At 45.5% G+C, this 23,084-nt stretch overlaps 1 protein-coding gene across 12 annotated transcripts in view; it reads left to right on the top strand.

The window, feature by feature from the left end:
- The window catches only part of srcin1a (SRC kinase signaling inhibitor 1a), a 584,261-nt gene that overhangs the window by 171,449 nt on the left and 389,728 nt on the right, over positions 1–23,084 (top strand). For 11 of the 12 annotated variants that reach the window (XM_087977757.1, XM_087977752.1, XM_087977750.1 and 8 more), the window contains one exon: positions 9,971–10,045. The exons of the other annotated variant lie outside the window; for it this stretch is intronic. In XM_087977757.1, the coding sequence (XP_087833883.1) occupies positions 9,971–10,045 (75 nt within the window). The remainder of the gene's footprint in view (positions 1–9,970; positions 10,046–23,084) is intronic. 12 annotated transcript variants of the gene reach the window in all.

The raw sequence follows: 23,084 nt of genomic DNA, 5'->3' as shown, positions 1-23,084 counted from the left end.
GTGCTGAGGGAGCGCTGCACTGTCAGAGGGTCAGTACTGAGGGACTGCTGCACTGTCGGATGGTCAGTACTGAGGGAGTGCTGCACTGTCGGAGGGTCAGTGCTGAGGGAGCGCTGCACTGTCAGAGGGTCAGTATTGAGGGAGTGCTGCACTGTCTCAGGGTCAGTGTTGAGGGAGCACTGCACTGTCGGAGGGTCAGTGCTGAGGGAGCGCCACACTGTCGGAGGGTCAGTGCTGAGTGAGCGCTGCACTGTCAGAGGATCAGTACTGAGGGAGTGCCACACTGTTGGATGGTCAGTGCTAAGGGAGCGCTGCACTTTCAGAGAGTCAGTGCTGAGCGGGTGCTACACTGGCAGAGGGTCAGTGCTGAGGGAGTGCTGCACTGTTGGATGGTCAGTGCTAAGGGAGCGCTGCACTGTCAGAGAGTCAGTGCTGAGCGGGTGCTACACTGGCAGAGGGTCAGTGCTGAGGGAGTGCTGCACTGTTGGAGGGTCAATACCGAGGGAGCGCTGCACTGTAGGAAGGTCAGTGCTGAGGGAGTGCTGCACTGTCAGAGGGTCAGTACTGAGGGAATGCCATACTATTAGATGGCCAGTTCTGAGGGAGTGCTGCACTGTCGGAGGGTCAGTACTGAGGGAATGCCACACTATTCGGGGGGCCAGTACTGAGAGAGTGCTGCACTGTCAGAGGATCAGTTTTGACAGTGTTGTATTATCAGAGTGTCAGACTGAGGCAGTGTTGTATTATTAGAGGGTCAGTACTGAGGGAGTGTTGTATTATCAGAGGGTCTGTATTGTGGCAAAGCTACAGTATTAAACGGGCAGTGTTAAGGAATTGCTGCACCTTTGGCATGGTGGTCCTGAGGGAAATCCTGGTTAATATTGCTGCCCTTGGTCCAAGGTAGACAGACAGGAGGCTGGAAGAACACAGCAAGCCAGACAGGTTCACGGCACTCAGGCCATCTAAAACAACCCTTAATTCCTTCCAGATTTGAGCTCAGCTAACTCAGCAATAATGGAGTATTCTGTTATTCTCCTGACTGGCTTTCTATTTTGCAATTTCTATAAAGTTCAACTCATTCGAAATCCTGCTGTCTTTATCCAGGCTCACATCAAACTCGCATTCACTGACTGTAGTCCCCTGGCCCAACAACACCCCAAATTTCAAAACTCTTTCTTTGTGTTCAAATTCCCCTGTGGCATTGCCTTGCTCGATCTCTCCGGCCTAATGATCCTCCAGGAATTTCACATTGCTCCAGGTCAGGCCTCTAACCTATTTTCAAACCCTAATGCTTCAACATTGGCAGTTGTATCTTCAAACTCTGGCCCCTAATCACTGAGCATTCTTCCCAAAATTTCTCCATCTCTCTTTACTATTGTACTCAGTAAAGTTGCTACTTAGAATTTACCTTTTTAACCAAGCATTTGATCATTCATCCTAATATATACATGGTTGTGTATGACATTGATTCTGAGACGACTACTATGAAGAAACATTGGACAGATCCCTGTGGTAAAGGTGGTACATAAATGCAAGCCTTTATTCACTAGGTATTAACCTTGGGGTCATTTGGATCTGCATGGCTCTGTTTTGCACAGTCTTCAAGTAACAGTGTCCCAGATTTCCCAAGGCTTTGCATGCCCTTCATTTTCTTATTTTACAGAGTAAATCCTTGGAGCTTCTGTATTTTTAACACTTCGAAATAGTTTAAGTGCCAATTTATGCATCTGACATAATTCAGCCTGGCTAATTAATACAGAAGGAAATATCTGGTGGCTAGTGATGAATTGGCTTTGTTTCAATCACCTTTCCGAATCTAAGGAGAAAGCTTTTTAATATTTCACTACAAACCTGGACCAAACATTCTTGAGCCTGGGCTTTGACTGAAATTACTTTGATGTTTTTCTCCACTGGGATCAATCAAACTATTAACTGTAAATTTATTCAACATCAGACGCACTGACCTCTCCTCACTGCTCCCTCACTTTTAAATGTTAATGAACTCAGGGAGTAGCAAGGTACATTGGGAAGAGATTTTTAAATTCTTTTCTAATTCTTAGATCACAAAAAACAGAAAGTTATGCTGAACTTTAGAAATAACTGATTCAGCCTGAGGTGGGGAATTGTGTCCAATTTTGGGAATCTCACTTTAGAAAGGCTGGTTAAATCTTGGGGGAGGCTGCCGTCAGAGTTACCAGAATGGTTTGGTAGCTTTCCAAATGACTATTGCTGGCAGCTCATGGTATTTGCCACCTCCACTGGCACATGGTACTGGGTAAAGGTTGCTTGGGGTAGTTTGCTGCCATCATACCTTCTTTGCCTTGGGCCTATCTAGAGATTAGTGGTACAGGATACACCACCATCTCCACAAAAGGGGCTGTTTTAGATAACCAGTAGGTGTATTGCATGGTGAGGTCACCATAATCCCAAAGGTCTACCCTCTCATTGGAGAGAGAGAGAGAGAGAGAGAGACGATTGGTGGTTGTTTAACCTGAGGGTCACCGTGCCTCAGGTGAGGTTGTGAAGGAGGGTCCTTCCTGATAACCTCAGTTCGTGCAGGAATTGAACCCACACTGTTGGCATCAATTCTGCATCACAGCAAACTATTCCTGATGAAGGGTTTTTGCCTGCACCGTTGACTCTCCTGCTCCTCGGATGCTGCCTGACCTGCTGTGCTTTTCCAGCACCACAGTCTCAATCACAAACTACCTGTCCAGCTAACTGAACCCCCGTTGATTGCAATACATACTATATTTGGCCAGGCATTATTATTAGGACTTTAGGGAGCAAGTACAGATCCATCTGCTTCCTCCAAACTCTACAGTAAAATGCCTTATTGTCACCTGCAGACTGGATGTGATGTCAGTAATATGGGTGGAGCTAGTGTAAAATATGTAAAACATTAACCCTATCGAAACCACAGAATCATTTAGTATAGAAGGTTCTTTGGTCGATTGAGTCTGTACTGCCAAAAATACATTACTACCTTCATCTGTCCCCCTTTTCCACACTAGATCCATAGCCTTAAATGGTCAAGTGCTCATCCAGGTACTTTTTAAAGGTTATGATGTTTCCTATCTCACTGCATTTCCACGGAGTGCATTCCAGACCCCCACCACACTTTAGGTGATATACCTCTTGCTCAATAGCCCTCTAAACCTTCTGCCTTTCACTTTAAAGTGTTGCCTCTGGTTACTGAGGAGATTATGTTATTGAACGAATAGTACCAAGGATGAGGGAGAGACCGGAGGTGCCATATTGTTCTCCTGTAGAGCAGAGATGATGAAAGGGGATGATCAATCAGAGATGGTATGAGGGGGACATTTTTAGAATAAATAAGGCAAAAGTGTTTCCCGACCACCACACCCCCCCCCCCCATTGCACCCACACCCCCACCAACCTCATCACTCTCACCAACCCCATTATCCACACCACACCTACCACACCCATGACCCCCACCACGCTCACAACACCATCACCCACTGCAACCTCACCACCCCCACCAACAGAGAGGTCTGTCCCCAACACCCCCATTACACCCACCACCCCCACAAAACCCATTATCCCTACCACCCCAATTATCCCCACCACCCCAATCACCCCCACTACTCCCATTACACCCACACCCCCAACATCCCCATCACACCCACCCATCCCACCACACCAATTACCTACACAACGCCCACCACACCCACTACCCACACCATGCCTGCACCGCAACCACCCCATTACCCCCAGCATACCCACACCTCCACCACTCTCATTGCTCCCACCACCCCCATTGCACCCACACCCCCATCAACCCCATCACTCCCACCAACCCAATTACCCACACCACACCTACCACACCCATGACCCCCACCACGCTCACAACACCATCACCCACTGCACCCTCACCACCCCCACCAACCCCATTACCTGCACCACGCCCACCACATCCACCACTCCCACCACATCCACCACTCCCACAATGCCCATAACAACACCACCCATTATCATCCCCACCACCCCATCACCCCCATCACCCCTACTGCACCCACACTCCCACCCACACCCACACCCACATCATCCCCATCACCCCCTCCACACCCGCCATGCCACACCCCCGCCACACCCAAACCCACATCACCCCCACCGCACCCACGACGCCACACCCACATCCACATCACCCCCACTGCACCCACCATGTCACACCCCCACCACACCCACACCCACGTCACCCCCACCGCACCCACACCCACATCACCCCCACCACACCCATGACGCCACACCCATATCACCCCCACCGCACCCACACCCATATCACCCCCACTACACCCACCACACCACACCCCCACCACATCCCCATCACCCCCACCACATCCACCATGCCACACGCCACACTCCCACCACCCCCAATGCACCCACACCCCCTAGCTACTCCCACAATGCCACACCCACACCCACATCACCCCCACCACACCCACACCCACATCACCCCCACCACACCCACCATGCCACCACCCCCACCACACCCACATCACCCCCACCACACCCACCATGCCACACGCCCATAACACCCACATCACACCACCACACCCACCATGCCACATCCCCATCACCCCCACCACATCCACCATGCCACACCCCCACCACATCCACCACGCCACACTCCCACACCCCTAATGCACCCACACACCCCAGCTACACCCACATCAGCCCCAGCATACCAACACCCCATCAACCCCACCACCCTGCCACACCCATACCCCCACCATCCCCACCACACCGCCACACCCATACCCCACCACACACACATCACCCTCACCACAGTCACCACACCCATATCACCCCCACCACACCCACACCCACATCACCCCCACCATACCCACCATGCCACCACCCCCACCACACCCACATCACCCCCACCACACCCACCATGCCACATCCCCATCACCCCCACCACACCCACCATGCCACACCCCCACCACACCACACCCACCATGCCACAGCCCCACCACATCCCCATCACCCCCACCACATCCACCATGCCACACTCCCACCACATCCACCACGCCACACTCCCACACCCCCAATGCACCCACACACCCCAGCTACACCCACATCACCCCCAGCATACCAACACCCCATCAACCTCACCACCCTGCCACACCCATACCCCACCACACACACATCACCCTCACCACAGTCACCACACCCACACCCACATCACCCCCACCACACCCACAGCCCCACCATCTCCAACAAGAGGCTGTCAGCTAGACTCTGGTTACTGCCATCACTGATACCTTGGCACAGAGTGAAGATCAGGCCTATAACCAGCTGACCCACCTGTCGCAATGACAAGGGGCCATGACCTGTGTGGGATTTAAAGCCTGGAGTTATTTCTTTGCTGCTTTCATTTCTCCATCTTTGTGTGTTCTTGGAACTCTAGCCATTAAAACAAATTAATATCCGTTCTCGAGCTGTGGGTGTCAAAGGTACAGACCGTGTTCATTGCATGTGCTGTTCAGCAACACCATACAAACATGAATCCACTACCATCGAGAGGGATAAGATGTCTGGGAACATCATGCCCTGCAAGTTCCTCTCCAAGCCACTCAGCATCCTACCTTGGAGACATATCGGTCATTCCCTTCTTGCTGCTGGGTCTGTCCTGGAACTCCCTCCTAAAAGCACCTCAAGGTCCTTAAGAGGGCAGCTCACTACTACCTTCTCAAGGGCAACTAAGGATGGTCAATAAGTGCCTGTGAAGCCCACATTCCATGAACAAATATAGCAAAAGTGTTGCCCAGAGCAGGTTTTAGTGAAGTTGGTTCTTCCTCAACTAACTGTTTAAATGAAACTGTATTGCTAATGGTCAACCACAAAGGTAGATGCTGTAACAAGCCTGACCTATTGAATATTACCAGCATTATCCTCTTTATTTAAGAATCAACCACATGAATACAGGTCACGGAGGTACATGACGACCAGACAAGGCAAGAGTAGTAGGTTTTCTTCCTTCGAAGACGTTATTGAAACTCTTGGATTTTTTAATTGAATTGTCATTTACGGGACTCAAACTCACATTTTCTGGATTAACAGTGTCAGCACCGCACCAACCCCCACTGTCTCCCTGAGTCAGTGTATAAAGAAATCAAGCAAAATAAAAGGAGACCAAGGCAGCGGAAGGAGGCCATGCCGTCTGGAGTTATTTCTAAACTTGTCATGCATTTGCAGCTCGGGTAAAAAGGCAGAGGTTTCAGAAGAAGCACAGGAGAGAGATAGAGAGAGAGAGAGAGAGAGAGAGACTGCCTCACTGGACTCAGCTAATTGGCCCTTTCCTCTCAGGAAACCTAAGGCATAAAGGCAACCAAAAAGCAAAAGGAGAAAGTAAAATGATGAAGGTCAGGGTTGCATTAAGAGGATAGCCTCAGGAGATGGAATACAAGTGGTTAGGGCACTATAGACCTCCCAGCTTCCTATTAAAACATTCGGGACCCTGAAGTGAGGCTGTGTGCTGCTTGCTGTTAGACATACACTTGTCTAATGTTCAACTCTCTCTGATCTAGTTCAGTGCTGGAAACAGAGCTGCTTTGGTTGTGTAATCCTTCCCATCTCTCACCATCAAAGTGACTGCTGCCAGTCACTGTACTGTAAACAGGCTTCTCAAGGTGACCTACATGTCACTGTCAAATTAAAAGCTTTGTACTGGATTCTATGATTCAGGGTTTTCACTTCAATTAGTGAAAACCACTGACCTCCTCCAGTCCCTAAGACCTGTTTGGTCTCACGACTGATGACTAAATGGGTCATGGAAATAGGACTGGAGTTCTTTTGAATGCAATTCTGTTGCATTATCACTTTTGGAGTGAAGTCCCCTTGAGAGTCAAAATATAAATGAGCCAAGTACCAGGATATTAGCACATGAGCCCCACGCTGTCTGCTGTGCAGCTTTCTAGGCACAGGCTGTGCCTGGCAATTGCTCTACTGAATGCTTTAGCTGTAAGTATAGCAAGGTCTTCAATAAACAGAATCTATACCAATCATTTATGTTATGTTTAGATAACAACATCAGTGTCATATCCAATAGCTCTGTGTGACTTTTGTTTATTCGTTCGTGGGATATGGGCTTCATAGGCCATGCCAGCATTTAGTGCCCTAGAGCAGTTAGAAGTCAACCACATTGCTGTGGGTCACGTGTAGGCCAGACCAAGCAACTGAATCACAATAAACACTTGGCTCAACCCATCACACTGAGCCCATCCCAGTCTCACTGCCCCCTGGCCTGACCTCATGTGAGTGAGTCCCAGCTCCAGGCCTCACCAACTGCCTGAGACTTGCTTCCTGCTTCCTCTTAGTCCCAGACATCAACCTCCACAAGTCTCTGAGCCCAGGGATTTTGTATTGGACATTTGCACAAAAGCACAGAGACAGCGGTGATTGATTGGCAGTGTGACTGACAAGTGGAACTTCACACCTTTTAAAGTTACTTTCTAATCCTGAAATAGAAGGAGGCAATATTAATAAAACATATTGTTGCCAATTAATACAACGCTGCCTGACTTGCAGCTTTAATGAATTTCTAATTGACAAGGATGACTCTGGATACTGTTCCTTGGTTCTATGGACTTCACCTTAAATGTTCATTCCTCCCTTACTGAGCACCCATGTCTGTGGCTCTTTAGCTCAGTAACACGCTCAGTAATTTGTCAGTCTCCTGGGATTGAACCCTGTTCTCTAATGTCCCCCGTGTCTTTCAGAACTCAGTTTTCTCAAATAGTTGCTGCAGTGATCCTTCCCCTGCTGAATATTCAACAACTTCACCCTTCACTGGAATTTGTGTGTCCTCAATTGCTCCAATGTCAGTTTGGATTTTGGCCTAGCAAACAGATTTGCCAGGTTCCTGATGATTGTTTGCTCAGTTAACGCTATCAACCAGCAACCCCACTCCTCCACCCTCACCTCCTACCTCCTGTTCCCTCCACTCTTCTCGACCTCCCTCCCCCCCCCCCCCCCGCCCAGTGTATCACCCCTTTCTGTGTATTGCTCCTCAAGAAATGCCAATCATTGGAGGGATGGGGAGACAAGGCTCCTGACTGTGTTTGCAGTTCTGTTGGCAGTAGCAATGCATCCCGGAATGTTCCCTGGTCAATGTGCTACTTTGTGTTGGGAATGATCCCACACCACTTTCCAAGCTGCTGACTCCAGGTTCAAAGCTCGGCTCCGTGGGGAGATAGTGCTGCACTGCCACAGATGCCAGCGTTGGGAAGGCAGTTGAACCAAAGCTCCATTCAACCTCTCAAGGGGATTTGAAAGTGTCGATGACGCAAAGTGAAGAGCAGGGGACCCTTCCCCAGTTTCCTGACCAAAGTTTAACTCCCAACCGCTAAAAAAAATTCAAATTACCTGATGCGTGGTTTTGTTGCTGCTGTTGGATCTTGCTCTTGCGCACTTGAGTGGCTGCTCTGATCTTTGTGATCTCCTCAAGTGCAAGGTCATCTTCCGTTTGAAATGATTCTGTGATTTGATCAATACAGTTTTAGAGATGAGGGAACTGAATTGGTGGTTTTGTTTCTGTTTACCGTGTGGTGATCCTTCCTCTGTGTGTCAGCCTGATTGGAGTTCCACTGTGATGCCCTTGAAGTTGAGTAGCTTGCTGACAAAATGTTGGAACACTAGATCTGCTGCAATGTAGCCAACTGGTCCTGCTGGAGTCAGGAGAGGGGTAGAAATGAGGGGGGTGCACATTGTTACCACGTTCCAATGATATCACCCCGACCCCTCAGTGTTTGCTCTTTATTGAAAAGCTGCACATGTAATTCTCATTTCCCAGGGTCAGGATTCTACTTCAGTCATATCTGAGGTTGATCAACATACCTGCCAATTAGCCAAACCCAACCCCTTACCCTCTTGTTTACCTACAGAGGAGAGATCCTGAGGGTCTCCTTCATTCTGAGTTCTATTGTGTCCATCTGCACATTGCACTGAGTCCATTCACCCATTAACTGTCTGCGCACTCATTACATTGGCCCTCAATCCAGCAATGCCTCATATTTTGATAGCTCCATCCTCATTTTCAAATTGATCAATAGGCTTCGTCCATATGCTCTCTCTCTCTCTCTCTCTTTCTCTCTATCTCTCCCTCGCTCTGTAACCTCCTCCTGCTACCATCCTTTGAGACCTCTGCACACCTCAAATTCACATTCCCAACCCCCAACCCCCATCCCTCACAGTCCGCCAACCGCAAGAAAATAAGCAGAGTTGGGAATGGCAGGATGTCCCACCTCCAATATATCCTGATTCAGGATGAGAAAATTCCAGTCCCAGTACATTGACCCATTCCAAATGCTGTATCTGACATGAACTTAGTTTTGCAATCTGCTCCATGTTTTGTTTCTGAGACTAAAGTAGCCGTGAAATCCATTCTAAGCTTTGCATTTGATGACAGTCTCCAAATTTTGCATCTGATCTTAGCCATAGTCTGAAGCTTCAGTTTCGATGCAGAGATAGCGGCAAAGGGAGCGTGTGTTCAAACATTAAGGAGGTTTGATGTGAGAAAGCCTCATGACTGAGGCTGTGCTGTGAGAATTCCTTCAGTGATAAATCCATATGGTTTGCCTGTATTTGCCAATGGTAACCGAGTGGTAATTTGAGATGGCAGTGAGTCATACCAACTTGTTGTCTTTATAACTTGTCACGGGGCATCGAGGAAGGGGAAGGCAGAGTGCAGAACCAGGCCAGGCAAAGTCGGTGCATCAAGTGCCAATGGGTCATGACCTTCCGGAGCTTTCTCCACTTTGACTCACCCAGTTATTCTACTAAACAGAAGGGGAGGTGGGTGGCAAATTTGGGCAGAGGCTTCCCCACCTCCCCTCAACGTCACCACTAATTCTGTCATTTTTGGACGCCATCTTCCATATTTTCTTCTGCTTTGAGTTCATGTTTTGGGTGTAATAAATTTCATACCTTTTTCTGTCTTCCATAGATTTCTCCATGACTCCTCTGAAACTTGGATCATACAAGTACAAAACCACCTATAACCACCCACCTGTTACACAAGGTATTTCTCAATCTGGAGGGGATCTCAATCCACTGCATCCTCTCTCTCTCTCTCTCTCTGTCTCTCTCTGTCTCTCTTTCTCTCTTTATTTTGAAGGGGTTACTTTGTGCATTTGGCAAGCGAGATCTGAAAGAAATGGAGAATTTCTTTTTATCAAGCAGGTTCCAATCCGATGTGCTGCTTCCGCCGTGTCATCATGGTAACAGTTGTTCAATGACAACTTCCGCAAATCAAAAATCCGCCTCCTTCGCTCCTTGGCTCCACCCGGTAACAGGATGGTGGAACATTGTGGTATGGTGAGGGATGACACATCAGGAATGGAGCAGAATCTGGGAATAAACTGCTGACTGGAGAGCCACAAACGTTGGCTCAGGGAAAGGGAGAGGAGGGAGGGAGTGGTGGGAGTCCTGGGACACCGATAGGTGAGGGGAAAGCAGTAAGATGCAGAGGATGAATGTTACAATAATGAGAATTAAAAGCTTCAAACATACACCATAACGTATAAGCAAACACCACGTGGTGAATTGTGGCCTGAGCATTTATAAACCTCTATCTTTCCTATTGGCTGTGGATAAGACATGTGTCTAGATTGTCCATGAATAATGTGATTTTTGTTTTCTTCTGAAGAAGAAGCATAGTTCCCAGGATTAGCTGGATAAGAAAGGCTTTTGGCAAAACGTCGATTCTCCTGCTTCTCGGATGCTGCCTGATCTGCTGTGCTTTTCCAGCATCACATTCTCGACTCTAATCTCTAGCATCTGCAGTCCTCACTTTCGCCCAATGCTTATTAGACAGCCAGGAAACCCTTTCCAGCTGAAAACAACAAATGCTAGAGATCACGGTGGGTCAGGCAGCCTCCATGAAGAGAGAGCAAGCTAGCGGTTCGAGTCTAGATGACTCTTCATCAGAGTTGAAGTGGGGAGAGTACAGCATTTATGCTTGTGTGTATGTATGTGGGTGTGTGTGTGTGTGTGTGGTGGGAATGGTGAGGGTGGGGGGTGGCGTTGGGCAGTGTAGTGGGTGTAGGGGGCTGGTGAAGAAAAGATGATGATAGTTCAGATTAAGTGATCAGAATGTGAGAATGGCAGAATAATGGTGTATCTCCTCCCAGACTTGAAAGGATAATAAGTGGGATGGGGTAGTGGGGGGGGGGGGGGGGGGGGGGGGGGGGGGAGGGAGGGAGGAAATGATAACAAACTAAAAGAAAGGGAAGAATTGTTCACAATTTAAAGGTGTTGGACTCAATATGAAGGCCTTTCCATCTGTTGATCACATGACTGAGAGCAGCCCATTGTCTGGCCGTGATACCTCCTGTAGTCCAATATCCTGCCTATACTGCTACCTGAGCTATGCGCTCACGTGACAAAGTACCCCGTGGGCTTGTGGTCACAACAATGACACCTTTATCAGAGCAAAATGTCTCAAAGTGCTTCAGAAATGTAATCAGGCAAAATGCAATACCGAGCCAGATAGGGAAACATAAGAAAGTTTGATTTTAAGAAGCTCCTGGCGCAAGATAAAGTATTTGCTAAAAATCAATTTTGCAGCCACATCTCCTTTGTTAGCAACTGTCTCTCAGGCTCCACTTTACACCACACAGATTCCAACTGAAGTTCATTCACCACCAGGAACAATTCTTTTGTCTTTTAATCCAAAGATGTGCAGGTTAGGTAAATTGGCCATGCTAAATTGCCCATAGTGTTCAGGGACGTGTAGGTCAGGTACATTAGTCAAGGGTAATGTGGAGTGGTAGGGTAAGAGACTGGGTCAGGATGGGTTGCTCTTCAGAGGGTCAGTGTGGACTTGTTGGGCCAAATGACCTGTTTCTACACTGTAGGGATTCTATGATTCTATGCACTGAGACTCGATATTGCCTGCCCACTTAGTCTGTCTCTGCCTCTGTCAGAAATATTTTTATTTTCCAAAACTTTTCAGATCTGAAGAAGAGAATCTTAGAAGTCAACAGTACAGAAAAAGGTTAACACTTTTAATTCCATTTTCCAACACTTGGCCTTTAGCCTTGTGTGTCTTGGTATCACAAGTGTACTGGATGTAGGTTTGCTCGCTGAGCTGGAAGGTTCATCTCCAGATGTTACCTAGTAGGGTGACGAAACGTTTGAAAATGAACCTTCCAGCTCAGCGAGCAAAACTACATCCAGAACCTCAACCTGAGCTACAAATCTTCTCAAAACTCGCTATCACAAATGTACATTTAAATACTTCTTAAATGTTATGAAGATCACACCAGAGTTGAAAACATAACTGTTTTTCTCTCCACAGATTTTGCCAGACCTGCTGAGTTTCTCCTGCAGTGTCTGTGTTGGTTTCAGCTTGTAAGGAGCGTCTGACATAAGGAAAGGGAGACGAGGATGTGGAATGGTTAAGAGAGGGAATGTCAGAGCTCAGCCTGAACTGCTGAAAGCACATCCACGGTTAGAAATTGATGCTGGTCCAGAGGGCAAGATCTGGGGGGAATCACAGACATCACTGGGAGTTAAACAGGATTGGTGAAAGTTACAAAAATATGGAGGAGTGAAGATAAAGAGAGATTTGAGGTTGAGAATTCTAAAATTGAGGCATTACTTGACTCTGAATGAGTGAATAAGGGAATAAGGAACAAAGTTACTGAAACTTTTTTTCTTAAATGGGAATTTTCTTTGATGCTGCTGGCAGGCTGAGGGTTAATTTGAGAAAATAAGAAAAGGTTTTAAATTCTCCTAGTGGATAAGTTTCCTTCACCAGAAGAGCCCATTAAATAATACCTTCCTTTGCAATAAGTAACTTACAGAAAGCCAGAGGCCTGGTTATATCGTGCAAAGCAATTAAAGACAACTCAGCACAGAAAGAAGCCATTCAGCCTGACTACCCTCTGCTGTTGTTTGCACTCCCCTTGGCTTTCTCCCACTCAAACACCTAATCTTTTAACTTTAACCCCATTAGCTTATTATCCTCTTTGTCCTCATATTATATTTCCACTTTTGGGAACTCAAATCACCCAATGAGATTTTCAGAGTCAAAAAGGCTAGCGCTGGAAATGCACATTAGGAATGCTTATGCCCGAAACATTGACTCTCCTGCTTCTCGGATGCTGCCTGACCTGCTGTGCTTTTCCAGCGTCACCCTTTTCAACTCTGGTTCTCCAACATCTGCAGTCCTCACTTTCCCCCAATGAGAATTTCAGCCAATCTTCTTGAATAATAGCCAATGCAGGAAATTGGGCAGCACACTTGCACACAGCAAGCTCCCACAAATAGCAAATAATTCACGATCAGATCAAATGTGATGGTGTGTGTGTGTGTGTGTGTGTGTGTGTGTAGGGTCACTTTTCACCTGATTGCCAGGGAGACTTTCCCTGCTGTGTTTCAAAATGCTGACACTGAGATGACAGGTGGCAAGTTCAGTTTAACTCCCCATCCAAAAGACTGCACCCTCCAATGCTGGAGTATTCCCTTAGCATTGCAATGAGAGTGTCAGCCTGGATTTTGTGCTCCATTCACCTGAGGGCCACTCAAACTCATAGACTCAGAGGTATGTGCAAGACAGAGAATACCACAGAATGTTGATAGGCCTCAGATTTGTGCTCTGTTGCATTTATCCATTTTGAGTATAATTCTCCTGATGTAACCAGCACAGAAGATCATAGATCAGAGGATAAATTGAGTTTTGCACAAATTGGGTTTCCACAATCTTTTGCACTAATTTTAAAAGGGGAAGCAATGGTCACATGGTATTATCACTGGACTGTTAACCAGACCCAGATCATGCTCTGGGGATCTGTGTTCCAATCCCACCATGGCAGATGGTGGAATTTGATTTGAATAAATATCTGGTTAGAAGAGTCTAATGATAACCATCAATTATTGCCAACTGTTGGAAATACCCATCTGGTTCACTAATATCCTTTAGGGAAGGAAACTGCCATCCTTACCTGGTCTGGCCTACATGTGACTCCTGACCCACAGCAATGCCCTCTTAACTGCCCTCTGGGCAATTAGGGATGAGCAGTAATTGCTGGGCCTAGGCCGGTGACTCCCACATCCAATGAATGAATAAAGAAAAAAAACAGATTGTGCGAGAACCTGGCCCCGCCACAAGATGTATTAATTTCCATCTTCTGTTAAACTGTGCTTGTTTGCTGAACTTTAAGCAATCTCCAGAAATTAAGCCAGAACTTTAAGACTTAAAGACATTAACAGGTTGGGTTTGAATGGTTTTGGAAAACATTAGTTTCTAATTATTTAAGATACCCAGTGCTGAACTCCAATCTGACTAGCAGATAATTTGGGGCATTTTTTAAAGTTCATTTTCAGTAAATTAACTCATATATAAGTTATATATTAGACTAAAATGCATATTCATTCTGATAATCAGTTTTTAAACTGCATTAATCAACATTTACCAAGTTGCCATATTTCTCAAACAATATTCTTTTATCCAAAACATCTTAGATTTTAAAATGCTGTTGGATTCTGGTGGTACATGCATTAGGCAATATGCAATGAATTGGCTGCAATTTTCTTTTAAAAATCCATTTCTTATGATGTTTAAATCTCCCAAGAGATACAGTGAAATATAGCAGTGCTGCAAAACCAAAACCTTCCTGTTTGGATTATTGACACAGTTGTAATCTGATTTATACAGACGTCTTCGAGTTAAATTCTGAATAAATATTAAGGTCACTACTGGCATAGCATCAGTCACTTTTGTCCAACCTACAGCTAGCACAGATTAGTTTAAGTGTGAATATCACCTCTCTACCTGTTCACCCAACCACAGGAAGAACCATTATCTCTGGAGAGGAGCTCTGTTGTTAAGACTGGGAAATAATTAATATTCTGTCTCTGAGTCCCTACCTGACTGGAGTATTAATGGGCCTCTGAATGCCTTTAGGTCTAACTACTGATTACAGCTGCATTGTGCGAGGTATGAAAAGTCTGGCCATTTCCGCAGCATACAGAGTGTTTACGTTAGCATAAATATTCATGCTTCAAATTTTAACAAACCATTTCTACATGGTCAGACAGCAGCTTCAATTTGATTGATTTAGAAATGAGGAATGTACAGAGCACAAGACCAAAAACATGATGAGGGATTAAGCACAGCTACTCCTTCAAAGAACCAGTATTGACTCAGCAGCCTGAATGGCCTCCTAGTATATTTTGTTGATTCTAAACAGAACTTTCAAATTGAATAAATAATGAAGGCGAACATTTACAGGGCGATGGGGAAGGAGCAGAGGAGTGGAAATAGACAGATAGCTGTTTCAAAGAGCGAGCACAGGCACAATGGGCCAAATAGCCTCCTCCATGCTGTATTAGTCAATGACTCTTAAACCCTTCCTTCAATTAGGAACACTCATGATTGCTTCTCAATTTTTAACATTCCCTCTTGCAGAGAAGAAACACAAATTCGTTGCCACCTACTTTTGATTGAACCCCATTTCTCTCCCATTTTCGTTGCTCATTTTAATGCAGTAAGAGTTTGGCAGGATATGTGCTCTATGCCGAAACTGTTCCACATTTATCATGAGGTTCATTCGCAATAGCCTTGAATTTGTTCTTTCCCAGGTCTGATGTTCTGCATTTGCATGATGAGTAGTAAAATCCATCTATAAATAGAGAGCAAAAGCAGCATAGACGCTATCGTATCAGAGAGCAGAACAACTGACACCAAGTAATAAAAATGGAAGACTGACCTTAAGCCATGAAAGAGAATGAAGTATTTTACAGGGATCAACTGAACACCTTGACTTAAATTATAGGCTTGGCTTACTGCACCATCTGTAATCTTTTATAATCCATATCGCAGTGTCAATCAGATACAATCACTGTTAATGGCACTTAGAAGAGCTGAAATTATACTTATTAAATAGTTTGTGATATTGATGCAGAATAACAAGACTGCATGATTCTCCATAGAATGTAAGAAGGGAATACATTGGGAGCTCTGGAAAGTTTAACTTTCCTATGATGATTAGTTTGGATTCATTGGCCAGTCTGTTTGTTTGGACACCCTTTCAGATTCCACATCTAAATAATTCACATGGAAACAGTGACTTATTTTCCAAGACAGACTTTCTAGTAACAAAAGGCGGGGGTTGGGGGGAGGGGGTCATAGATTTAAAGTCAATGGTTCAGAGATTAGTTGGGAGTTGAGGAGAAATATTTCTACCCTGAAGGTAGTGCTGATTCGGAACTGACTGCCTGAAAGGTATTAGAGGGAGAAATTCTCATAATGTTTAGAAAAAGAAAACATACTTAATCCACAGAGCTACAGACCAAGAGCTGGGATAGACTGGAATCAGTCAAAATGTAGATGATGGGCTAAAAGGCCTCCTTATTTGTGAGTTCTATTAGTGCAGTGAAATAGTCCACCTTCAATTTACGGGCAGCTCGAGTTCAATTTCACTCCTGTTAGACTGTATCGTTGCTCCTTTGTGCGATAACTCTCCTGATTAACCGAGCCTGAAATATTGGTAGCAGAAATCCAAGGTAGGGCTGTGGTGATGTTCCCGCAGCTGCCTTGCATTGTCTGACCTGTGGGCCAGGCTGTCTCATCCAGCAGTGTGTTTCCCTCTGGGTTCGAGGTTTGTGGATTCAACCCCTCAATCCGTAAAGCCAGTCACTTTATACCACACCAACATGCCATTTCTTCCATCCTTAGGGCGGTTGGCATTGCCAGTTGATGCAGTAATCACACCCTTCAGCCACAATATTCAAGCCAGGGAGACTAGATTTTCCTTACACTTGCTGTTTGTCTCAGAGTTAAAAACCTGGCATATATCTTTAGCATGCACCCTACAGGTGAATGTTATGTAGACAAGGTACCTCACACATACAAGTTTCATGCATGAAACTCATGTGTTGCTTATTGGGAAGAGTAATTGGGGTGATCTCCCACTGCACTTCCTCCTTGTTTTGATCATCAGCTAGAGTCATAGAGATGTACAGCACGGAAACAGACCCTTCGGTCCAACTCGTCCATGTCGACCAGATATCCCAACCTAATCTAATCCCATTTGCCAGCACTTGGCCCGTATCCCTTTGAACCCTTCCTATTCATATACCCATCCACATGCCTTTTAAATGTTGCAATTGTACCAGCCTCCACCACTTCCTCTGGCAGCTCAATCCATACACCCACCTGTATGAAAATGTTGCCCCTGAGTTCCCTTTTATATCTTTCCCTCCTCACCTTAAACCTATGCCCTCTAGTTCTGGACTCCCCCACCCCAGGGAAAAGATTTATTCTATTTATCCTGTGGCCACCTAATCCTGATAATGAGTACAGGGTCACACACCCATCAGACATGGTCCTTACTGGATATCAGAGGAGAATGCAGAGTCAGTGCGTCCGTCTCCCCTCCAGCAGGTTGCTGAGACTGGTCTTCAAGCCAACCCTTCTGATTCAGAGTCAGAAATGTCACCAGTGAGCTAAAGACAGAATTCCCAACAGTGAGTCATGGTAGCATATAAAGAGACCAATCTGCCCATCGACTCCTTAGCGGCCCTCTGTGAAGTTAGTCCCATATCTGCATGTTATCGAAATAGAAGCAGACTATTTAGTCCCTCAAGCTTGTTCTACACTTCAATTAAAATTTTAACCACATACACTTGGCTTGTTTCCATAACCTAGAATATCTATGCCAAGCAAACATCCATCAACCTCAGTTTCAAAATATTTAATTTTGGGGAAAGACAGTCTCAGATTTCCACTATACTTTGTGTGATAACCCTCCTGATTAACTGAGCCTGAAATATTGGTAGCAGAAATCCAAGATAGGGCTGTGGTGATGTTCCCGCGGCTGCCTTGCGTTGTCTGACCTGTCGGTCAGGCTGTCTCAGCCAGCAACGTGTTTCCCTCTGGGTTGGAGGTTTGTGGATTCAACCCTTCAATCCGTAATACAGTCCAGACCAGGTCTTGACTGTGCAAGAATGAGAGAGAGCTGCAAAGGCGGAGGGAGGTTATGGTGAGGACGCCTTCTGTTTGGTCAGGTGACATTAACAATCCCCCTGAAGCCGATTGGGAAACTGGAGAATAGTATCCTCCTCAGACAATGATTAATCAGTCATTCACCATGTCACTTCCTGTGAGGATGTGGCAAATTCACTGCTTTCTGGGCCGCCTACCAAGCAGTGTACAAAATAGCTCACAACATTGGTCATTTTCAGACTCATCGATTAAAGGTTGAGGTGCTGTGGTTCTGTTCGCCGAGCTGGAAGTTTTTGTTGCAAACGTTTCGTCCCCTGTCTAGGTGACATCCTCAGTGCTTGGGAGCCTCCTGTGAAGCTCCTGTGGACTCATCCACAAACTCCATCAACAAACACATCGACCTGGACCCAATATACCGGCCACTACAGCGGACAGCTGAAACTGACAACCAAAAGCGGCAGGGACAGGCCACTATAAATGCCGGAGGAAACACCACAGAAGCGCTTCACAGGAGGTTCCCAAGCACTGAGGATGTCACCTAGACAGGGGACGAAACGTTTGCAACGGAAACTTCCAGCTCGGCGAACAGAACCACAGCAACGAGCACCCGAGCTACAAATCTTCTCACAAACTTTGAAAAGGTTAAGGTGCTCCATAAAATCGAGCTCAGTGACACAGCGCAAGGATGATTATGGGGACACAGGGAATGGGAAAGAATAGGGAAGAGATATTCAGCTCACAAAGTTCTCCTGTTATGGAGTCATTGAAGTCCAAAGCCCAGAAAAAGACTCTTTGACCCATCGAATCTGTACTGGTTAAAAACAAGCACTCAATTAATGCTAATTCCCATTTCCAGCATTGGGCCTGTGGTCTTTGTACTGTGTTGTGGTGGGTTGGCATTGGGATTATACACCGAAAATTGACTCAGCAAAGGCACATCCTCCTCCTCATTCTCTCTCACACTCAAACCCACTCCTGGCTGTTGGCAGAGGTTTGGGAATGGCATAGCTAAATCAGAGTTGCCCCTTGGGCTCATTCCACACAGTATTCACTTCTAGTGTCTTCTTTCTTTGAGTCACAGAGGTTTTATTTTCTGACTTGTTAGGTCCAGATGTACTGCTTGATCTGAGCAAAGCTGCAGGGAACCAGACATCAGATTAATCCCAGAAGTGGTTTGTGAGTTTCCCAACACTCTCAGAATCCTGGGCACCTTTCACCTTTCCGCCCCCAATTATCAAGCGCTGATCATTGTCAACAGTGAAACAAGGAAGTTTGAGGATGGGAACCAACTGCAAATCCATTAAACCAGTGGATCCCTGACCTTGACTCCTGCAGTTCTCCTGTGCTATGGAAATCAGACAGAGATCTGGTCACCTCAACCCATTATCAATAAGTCTGAAAACAATCAGTATTCAGTGCCCTTCGGTGGACCAGATTTGTCCAGAAGACCATAAGACATAGGAGTGGAAGTAAGGCCATTTGGCCCATCGAGTCCTCTCCACCATTTAATCATGGCTGATGGGCATTTCAACTCCACTTACCTGCACTCTCCCCTTAGCCCTTAATTCCTTGAGATCAAGAATTTATCAATCTTGGCCTTGAAGACATTTAACATTCCGGCCTCCACTGCATTCCGTGGCAATGAATTCCGCAGGCTCATGCCTCGCTGGCTGAAGAAATGTCTCCTCATTTCCATTCTAAATTGACCCTCTCTAATCCTAAGGTGGTACCCACGGGTCCTAGTTTCCCCGCCTAACAGAAAAAAATTTCCAGTGTCCACCCTTTCAAAGCCACGCATTATCTTGTAAGTTTCTATTAGATCTCCTCTCAACCTTCTAAACTCTAATGAATACAATTCCAGGATCCTCAGCCATTCGTCGTATGTTAGGCCTACCGTTCCAGGGATCATCTATGTGAATCTCCGCTGGACACACTCCAGTGCCAGTATGTCCTTCCCTGAGGTGTGGGGCCCAAACTTGGACACAGCATTCTGAATGGGGCCTAACTAGAGCTTTATAAAGTCACAAAAGCACATCACTGCTTTTATATTCCAACCATCTTGAGATAAATGACAACATTACGTTTGCTTTCTTAACCACGGACTCAACCTTCAGGTTAACCTTTAGAGAATTCTGTACTAGCGCTCCCAGATCCCCTTGTACTGTGGCTTTATGAATTTTCTCATTGTTTAGAAGATAGTCCATGCCTGTATTCTTTTTTCCAAAGTGCAAGACCTCGCATTTGCTCACATCGACTTGTAATTGGCCTTGTAATCCAGAACCCTGGCCTAATGACAGGGCAGCACGTTGGCTCAGAGGTTAGTATTACTGCCTCACAGCACCAGGGACCCGGATTCAATTCCAGCCTTGGGTGACAGTCTGTGTGGAGTTTACACATTCTCCCGTGCCTGTGTGGGTTTCCTCCGGGTGCTCTAGTTTCCTCCCACAGTCCAAAGATATGCAGGTTAGGTAGATCGGCCATGCTAAACTGCCCCAAAGTGTCCAGGGTTGTGCAATCTAGGTGGGTTAGCCATGGGAAATGCAGTGTCAAAGGGGAGGTGTGGTTGATCTGGATGGGATGCTCTTCTGAGGGTCAGGGTGGACTCAATGGGCTGAATGGCCTCTATCTGCACTAAAGGGATTCTATGATGCTGGGCAAGCTTCCTTTGCTAGTAATCATTGATTTAAGATAGTGTTAAGTAATCAGGATGTGTAAGGCCAGCATTCTATTGTCCAACTCGAATTGCCCTAATGACTGGCAGGGGCGTTTGCACTCAGGAGATAAAAATTGACCATGTTGCCATAGGATTGAGGTCACATATAGGGTTAAGAATAGTAGCTATTCTTCCAAGAGCCATTAGTAAATCAGATGGACTTTGATGACAGATCTGTGTCAAAATCCTGGGTCTCCCTCCCTAACAGTATTGTGGGTGTACACACATCCGAAAGACTGATTCAAGAGGACAGTGCCCCAACACCTTCTCAACAACTGCACTGTCACTTTTACTTCATGAGGCAAATTTTCTTTATTTATTTTTAGATTAAGATGTTTCTGAGACTAACTTTCAACTCTCAACTTGTCCTGTGGGTGATATTTAAACTTGTTCTGTGGGTCATTAGCTCATTAACACAGCTGCTAAACCAGCAGAGCCTCTCTCCCTGAATAAGGTTGTCAACAAAATGATTTTTCCCAAAGTTTGTCCATTTTGTGAACTCTGGACTCTGCAGTTCACTGACACAATTAATGATTAAAATTTCCAGTGAATTTCACATCAGAAGGAAAAGCCAAGTTCAGAGCTCACACCGTTATTTCAACTTTGTCTCCAAGTGATTTGATGTCAAATTATAATCATGGTTAAGGGAAACTTTGGTTCTGTAGCTGTGAACAGTGTTGAGTTGCTGGATTCATTTCTGTTTAATGTTGCTCAGATGATCGCGTAGCTCACGAACAAACCGCAGCCAGTCCGGAGCAGGATGCTGGATGATTTCCTGCTGTGTAGGAGGCCGGGGTCACTTAAACAAACAGATCTGTGACCTCCTGACAGGACCGTGTGGTGAATAGCTTTTTTTGCTCACACATCTCCAATCTGTACAAAACTAATCATTTCTCCTCCGTCACCATGGTTAGCGCTCGGATCTCTGATTCAGAATGATGTGGTTGAATCCCTATTGCCGAGACTTGAGTGCAAAATCTAGGCTGACACATTGTGAGAGTGCTGTGTTGGTGGTGGAGTCATCTTTTGGATGAGATGTCAAACCAAGGCCCTGTTTTCTCTGTTGAGCAGATATAAAAACCCCCATTGTTCTGTTTTGAAATAAAGCATTATTGACCCAGTGTTCTGACCAATGTTTACACCACAGCCAATATCACTGAAGAAACTAATCTGCTGGCCATTATCACATTGCTATTGTGAGAACTTCTGTCGCAAAATCATATTCTGCTGTGTGTTATGGACCAGACTGGACCCCCTCAAAACATTTTAAGAAGGTAGCCTAGACCCTAACTTTTTCTTATTTTAAAGGTAGGTGTGAAGTGCTGGGTTCCAGATACGATATGGCTGGTCAAACTACTCAAAGTTCAGTAAAATGTAATTTATTTAAACAATGTAGTGAAAATGCAAACAAAAGAAAGAGGAATTTAGACTAATTTAACTATTCAAAACCTTAATTGAATAATAGATACAGTACCTATTACTAATTAACTGTTCCAATCTAGTAACATCCCAAAAACACATCCCTGGGCAAAAAGGCAAATTCAGTCACAATTTCTTACATGCAGTTCTCTAATCCAGGAGGAAGAAACATTAAGAGAAAATTCAGACAGTGTAGCAGCTAAGAGATATTCACCAACTCTTTTGGGATCCTAGTTTCTGATGCTAAAGCTAAAAATAACTAGAAAGCCCAGTCTGTGAGAGCTGATAACACCGAGTTTGCTTCCATTGTTCCAACTTTAAAAAGGCTTCACAAGTTGTTGACTTAAGTGACCTTCAGGAGCCAGTTCCACGCCTCTGCCTTACAACCTCTCTTCAAAAAGAACCAGAACAAAATAACCATTTTAAAGTGACAGCATCGTCACGTGTCCTACATTACAATAACGACTACACTTTCAAAATATTTCATTGACTGTAAAGCTCTCGGGGAGTTCTTGAGGTTGTGAAAGGCACTGGAGGAAGGACAGTCATTTGAAAGTAAGAGGTTTGAAAGTATAAGAAAGTATAGGAAGTATAAGAGTATAGGAAGTATAAGTATAAATTATAAGCATAATTTTTCCGATGGTAAAATTTTAACTCTAGAGGCCCGAGGTGCCCATGGAATAGCGTATAGAAACATAGAATAGTACAGGCCCCTCGGCCCTCAATGTTATGCTGACTTTTTATCCTACTCTAAGATCAGACTAACCCACATACCCTACATTGTACAATCTCTCCATGTGCCTTTCCAAGAGTCACTTAAATATCCCTAATATGTCTCTGACTCTACTACCACAGCTGGCAGTGCATTCCACGCACTCACCACTCTTTGAGTAAACCTAACCCTTCCTCCAATCACCTTAAAATTATGCCCCCTTGTGATAGCCATTGTTATGGCCATGAAATGATTGTTATAAA

Source organism: Chiloscyllium plagiosum, unplaced genomic scaffold (genome assembly GCF_037043375.1).
Source record: "Chiloscyllium plagiosum isolate Xiang-an unplaced genomic scaffold, Cpla_swu_hap1 HiC_scaffold_32, whole genome shotgun sequence".
Classification (NCBI taxonomy): domain Eukaryota; kingdom Metazoa; phylum Chordata; class Chondrichthyes; order Orectolobiformes; family Hemiscylliidae; genus Chiloscyllium; species Chiloscyllium plagiosum.
The sequence above is the reverse complement of the archived record's forward strand: the minus strand, read 5'-3'. Positions and strand labels throughout refer to the sequence as shown.